Source organism: Eublepharis macularius, chromosome 12, assembly GCF_028583425.1.
Source record: "Eublepharis macularius isolate TG4126 chromosome 12, MPM_Emac_v1.0, whole genome shotgun sequence".
Taxonomy (NCBI): Eukaryota; Metazoa; Chordata; class Lepidosauria; order Squamata; family Eublepharidae; genus Eublepharis; species Eublepharis macularius.
The window spans coordinates 50,979,072-50,984,492 of record NC_072801.1 but is presented as its reverse complement, the minus strand read 5'-3'; the positions used below and the strand labels follow the sequence as shown (position 1 = coordinate 50,984,492).

Sequence of the window (5,421 nt, the reverse complement as noted above, 5' to 3'; positions counted from 1 at the left end):
TACTTGGCTCCACACTGCTTTGTATTAGTATAACTCTCAGTTCTTCTACACTTTTCCCCTCATGAGGTAAATTTAACTCTTTGCACTTCTGAATCAGAGCCTCCTTTTTCATCCCCATAAACTCTGCCATTTTTCTCTTTTACTTGTATTCCTGCTACAATTTTACTAAACTTCACCAGATTATGTTCTCTCTTATAAATCCTACTAGTTCTTCTGTGTCTTTCCTCTATAACAGTTCTATATTCCTCATAGGATTTAACTGAACACTCTGTCTCTTTGACTATCTGTCCCTTCAGAATGCCTTTCTCTCAGAATGTTCCTTCCTTCCAGGCTATTATATCCCACTTAAAATATTTTCTTCTCCTCTGGATGTTTGAGATCCCACCGCTATGCCTCCATTTGTTATGACTTTTACTTTGGGGAGGTAGATATTTCTTTTAATTTTTCCCTTCACACCCTCTGGGTAGTTAGCTGCCACCAGGAATATTAAATTCCAATATATTTTATTTAAGTTTTCCCTTTGGTAACGTGTTTAAGCGTCAGGCTCCTTCGTGGTTCTATGTGGCCCTGAGGATAGGAATGGGATATAACAATGGCAGCTACTCTGGGATATAACAAAACAAAATAAATGTTTATTCTTCAAGAAGCATATTGGTTTCATAAAAGTAGTTCTTAAAGTTACTACATTTAAACTCCTTCACACAGATCTCGTGTAAGGTTTCACACACAGTTAGCTTCTTTCTCTAGGCTCTATATTTCTCTCACAGAAAACTCCTCAGGCAGCACACAGCTATCCTCTCTAACGCTTATTCATAGATTATATTTCTCTCATAACCCAAGCTTATCTGGTAATTTCGTTGTCTGCTTCCACCATCCATCCCCACCCCCCACATAGACATACTGTCCTGATTGGCTGGTTCACTGCTGAGTGCTGATTGGTTTGTAAGAGCCTACCAGAGGTTGGGTATTTTTTTGATTATGACATGATTTGATCTTGTTTTCCAGACTGTCTTGGTATTGTCTCAGTATTTTCTTCATTTCACACCTGAGCAGGTGCACCTCCTGGGAAGGCAAGGTGAATCTTTGCAGGTCAGGGCAGTCTGTACAGAGATATTAACATTTTCTCATCTGCTCAGGCCAGCACTGAAATTCACAAGAAATCCAACATGGCATCACATTTTCCTCTGGTTCTTCCTGCAGGTTCCAGTGTCCAGTAGCCAGGATACTACCAACTGTCCCAGTTTTGAAATGGGGGATCTGAAGAAATTCCTAGCCGGAGGGGAATATGGAAAGCTGAAGGACTGTCCCCTTTTTGAAGGCAATTTTGTACAGGTGAGGCATGGGGAAAGGGAGCTGTGAATACAACATGGCCAGTCCAACAGATTGAACAAAGCTGCCACATCGTGGCAGAGCAGACTTGGGGATTCTAAGAACATAAGAAGAGTCCTGCTGGATCAGCCATTAAGTTTTGCATCCTGTACTGAGGCTCTGATGCTGCCTCTGAGCATGTGTCTTCAGAGGCTTACTGCCTCTGTATATAGATCCATTGACAGGGGCCAAGCTGTCCCATAAATAGTGCTGTTTTTGCAGCAGTGGGGGGTAGGGTGTCATTTCAACTTTCTGCCTCAGGTCCTCAAAGGTTTCAGGACAGATTCTGTCCTGATTTGAAATTTATTCAAACCTTTTTCTTTCCTTGTCAAAAATAAATATTTCTCCTCCGATAGACAGTGTAGCTGGATTGGAGACAGAGAGGCCTAAATTCAAACACCCATTCAGTCCCAAAGCTCAGCAGGGGTCCTTGGTCCAGTTACTTGAGAATGAGCTGGGGGGAATGTATGAGACATCTTGTCCTCCCTGAGACACTGGACTCAAATCCTGGGGTTCTACTGCAGACCAACATAGCTACTCGCCTAAAATTTGTCCTCTCTGGCTTTCGTAACGTCCTCTCTTCCCTGATCCATTTTTTCTCCTTGCAATTTATTTACATTCTGTATCCTGCTGCATACCAAAGGCTCGTGAATATGGGTGGCTGTTGGCTAATACATGCTCAAATCAAATGTCTCAATATATATAGACACAACAGAACATTTCATCGTCTATTTTTTTTTAAAACTACAAGTGAAAAACAAATTACAAGTTATACTGGGAAGATATTTTGGTGGGGCAAAACAAAAGACTCTCTGAACCAACACAACCAACTGCTGTTTTTAGCTATGGGGCAGTTGTAGCTCATGACACAGGACTAAGTCACAGGAGCTGCCTTGTGTAACAGTCAGACATGAGCTGTGGGTTGCATACTCACCTTGCCCATTTCATATCAGAATTGCAGTAGGCATGGAGAAGAGGTTTCCTCCTCCCTTGTACTCTCACTCATGCTGTCTTCCTGACTTGAGATAGCTCTGTGGTGGGGAGCTCAGTCAGTTCTATGCCACTTGGCTTTTATTTAGCTGGATGAGTAAGCAAATTCCCAGTATTAGAAATTTAGACTCGCAGTGTGTTTTCCAGCCTAGTAACAGTCATGTGATTGTTATCCTAAGAGTGATGGCCATTATTCTCCTGTAGGAGCCATTCAAAGTGATTCTCTTTTTCCAGGTCACCAAATTTGGGGAGTTAGCCAACAGGGTCACCATGGGCATTGTTGCCAGCAGTCCAAGCTTGAAGCTGCCTGACCTTATGTTGCTGGCACGGCCAGTGGAGAACCAACTAGAGGAATGTGCAGGCAAGCACAGAAAACCCAATTCTGTCCCTCAAGAAGAACTGCAACTTATTGCGTGAGTTCCCATCACATCTTTGCACAATGATACTTTTCTCTCCAGGGGGTTAGGTTGCCAATTTTCAAGTGGAGCCTGAAGATCTCCTGCAATGACAACTGATCTCCAGACATCTAAGACCACTTCTCCTGGAGAGAATGGATGCTTTGGAGGGTGGACTATATGGCATTATACCCTGCTGAGGTGCCAAACCTGCCCTACCCAGGCTGTACTTCCAAAAGTCCAGGGATTTCCCAAATTGAACATGGCAACCCTACATGCAGGGAGTTTGATGCTAGCTGGAAGTCTTGTTTCTGAATGTGTTTTCCTTACCCTCAAAGAGGGGTGTTGGCTGTGATTATTCAGTGGTAGAGAAACATATGCTCCGAGGGATTCCCTAGATTTTGTTTTCAATATACATAAAACCAATCCCAGCTAAGGAGATCTCAGGATCTTCCATGGTATCTTTGCTCACTGAGAAGGCCGTCATTATCAGAGTGATGAGGAAGTGGTGGGTTGTTCCAGGGGGTGATTCAGCAAAAATCGGCTCCATTGCGACCCGTTGCTTCTGTGTCTCACCAGGAATGACAACATTACCAACACAAAGTGAAAGCTTTCTGGAGCATGAGCTTTAGGGAACCTGGTAATGCTATTCTAAACAAAGATTCTGGTTTAGAATCCATTTGGCAGGAAGACCCCTGATGTAGAATGTTATTGATTGATTGACTGATTTATATTCCGCCTTTCTCGCTGAAACTCAAGGCGGATTACATAGTGTGAAATTAGTACAATTAGTGGCAAGGACAAGGGCAGTCATTTCCATAGTGTCAAGAACATTTCCAGAAACAATGTCATGGGGTAAAAGAATATAAGTTTACAAAGATATAGTATTAGCAAGGATCCAGTATAGGGTTGAGGAATTGCTGAAACAGAACATAATCAATCTAGGACTTACACTGAGCAACATAAAGCACAGGTAGGATATTTAAAGCAACAGATAATATGCAAGGCAACATAATGGTGAAATCTATGGTTTCTAACTCATTAGCGAAACATTTGGGATCCCTTTCCTACAATACCACCCTCTTAGTTGAGAAAAAAGGACCTTTTGAATAATTCAGTTTTGCATTGTTTGCGGAAAGCTCAGGCAGGCCGTTCCATAGGGTAGGGGACACCACAGAGAAAGCCCAAGTATGGGCTGCTGTTGATTTCGCCCATGTACAAGCTGGCACCTGCAAGAGACCCTGTTCAGATTAGCAAAGCTCTCATGGGGGGACATAGGGAGAGAGGCGGTCACGTAGGTATGCTGGACCAAGGCTGTGAAGGGCTTTGTATGTAATAACCTATACCTTGAACTGAGCATGGTAACTGGTAGGTAGCCAATGGAGTGACTGTAGGATAGGAGTGATGTTCAAGCTCCTGATCACTCCTGATAATAGTTGAGCCACAGCGTTTTGCACCAATTGGAGCCTCCTAGTTACATGGAAAGAAACAAACCCTAATTAATTTAAACTTCTATGCTTGAAGAGCATTGCAAACCAGAGTTAGATCAAAGAAGACTTCCCAAACCAGAAACTGGATGTGTGAAAGGAGAGCCAGCTTGAGCCCAAAATTAACCAGGTTCACATTCCAGTTTGCTAATGAAGCCTGAATACTGCCACATGCACCACCTAAAAACCCTTCTTTGGGAAGATATCTATTTAAAAATAGTTTGCTTGATTGAAATTCACAGGATTAATTAGCTAAGATTCCTTTCTCTGAGTGACCAATCTGACAAAAGTGTCTTCTAGAAGGACCTCTGGCTTTGGTGTTTCCAGGGGGGGGGGTATGCTACAAATTAGGAGAATCTGCTGTGAATACTTTCTATTCTGGTGGATATTGGTTGATCCATGAATGTAAGAGGTGTGTTTTTAATCATTCTTAGAAGCTACGCTAAAATATATGGGAGATGATCTTTGAGGCATACTGCGTCTAGGCCATGTAAGGCTTTTTCGATCATCAGCAGCACTGGATTAATCTATAAGGGCAATAGGGAATGCTATCTGCTAGGCATAATAGACAACATAGTCACAGATTGAGTCTGGGTAATAGGAGAGGGGTTTGCTTTTTGTGATCTCCTGATTCACATGCACACATATCTCCTATCCAACAGGCTCCATCCACTGAAGTTTGTCCGGATCTTCATCCATGATGCGAGACGATATCAGTTCAAAGTTAGCCTGGCCAGCGGCCGCACGTTCTATCTGCAGCTTCAGGCTCCTCCTCAAAAACTGGACTGTATCTTTTGGCAGTGGGTACGGCTGTTCTACCTTCTGCGCTTTTACCACACTGATGTTCCATCACCTACCAGCAGGGTATACTAAGAAACCCGCATTGCACTATGCCCCGGAATGGGTCATAGGTGAGCTGCCGTATTCTGGAGACTCCATCCTTGTACCTGATTGGCTGTCATAAGAACTTTGAAGAATGCCAACCTTCTGAGTTGCGAGATGGGGAGAGAGCGAGCAAAAGGGACCTTGGGGCTTTGACTATCTGAGTGCAGAGAGAACAATGAGCCAGGGAATGGATGGTAGGCCTTCTAGGAGAACACAGGAAGAAAGAGAGACATGCAGCCCAAACAGCCACACGTTCCCGTGAAGTCAGCAATGTGCATAGTGAGGCCTAGATTCTG

At 43.4% G+C, this 5,421-nt stretch overlaps 1 protein-coding gene across 1 annotated transcript; it reads left to right on the top strand.

Annotated features, from left to right (window-relative positions):
• Positions 1–1,248: 1,248 nt before the first annotated feature.
• LOC129339235 (Golgi-associated RAB2 interactor protein 5A-like) lies at positions 1,249–5,113 on the top strand. Its single transcript, XM_054993827.1, has 3 exons — positions 1,249–1,332; positions 2,593–2,771; positions 4,903–5,113. The coding sequence occupies exons 1-3, from the start codon at positions 1,249–1,251 to the stop codon at positions 5,111–5,113; spliced, it is 474 nt and encodes a 157-aa protein (XP_054849802.1).
• The last annotated feature ends 308 nt before the right edge of the window (positions 5,114–5,421 follow it).

What these genes read in the sequence shown, in the direction of transcription:
- LOC129339235 (XM_054993827.1), top strand. Translation starts at nt 1,249, where the DNA reads ATGGGGGATCTGAAGAAATTCCTAGCCGGAGGGGAATATGGAAAGCTG. An exon ending in TTGAAGGCAATTTTGTACAG is followed by an intron (nt 1,333 to 2,592) that starts GTGAGGCATGGG and finishes CTCTTTTTCCAG; the next exon opens with GTCACCAAATTTGGGGAGTT. An exon ending in GAAGAACTGCAACTTATTGC is followed by an intron (nt 2,772 to 4,902) that starts GTGAGTTCCCAT and finishes CCTATCCAACAG; the next exon opens with GCTCCATCCACTGAAGTTTG.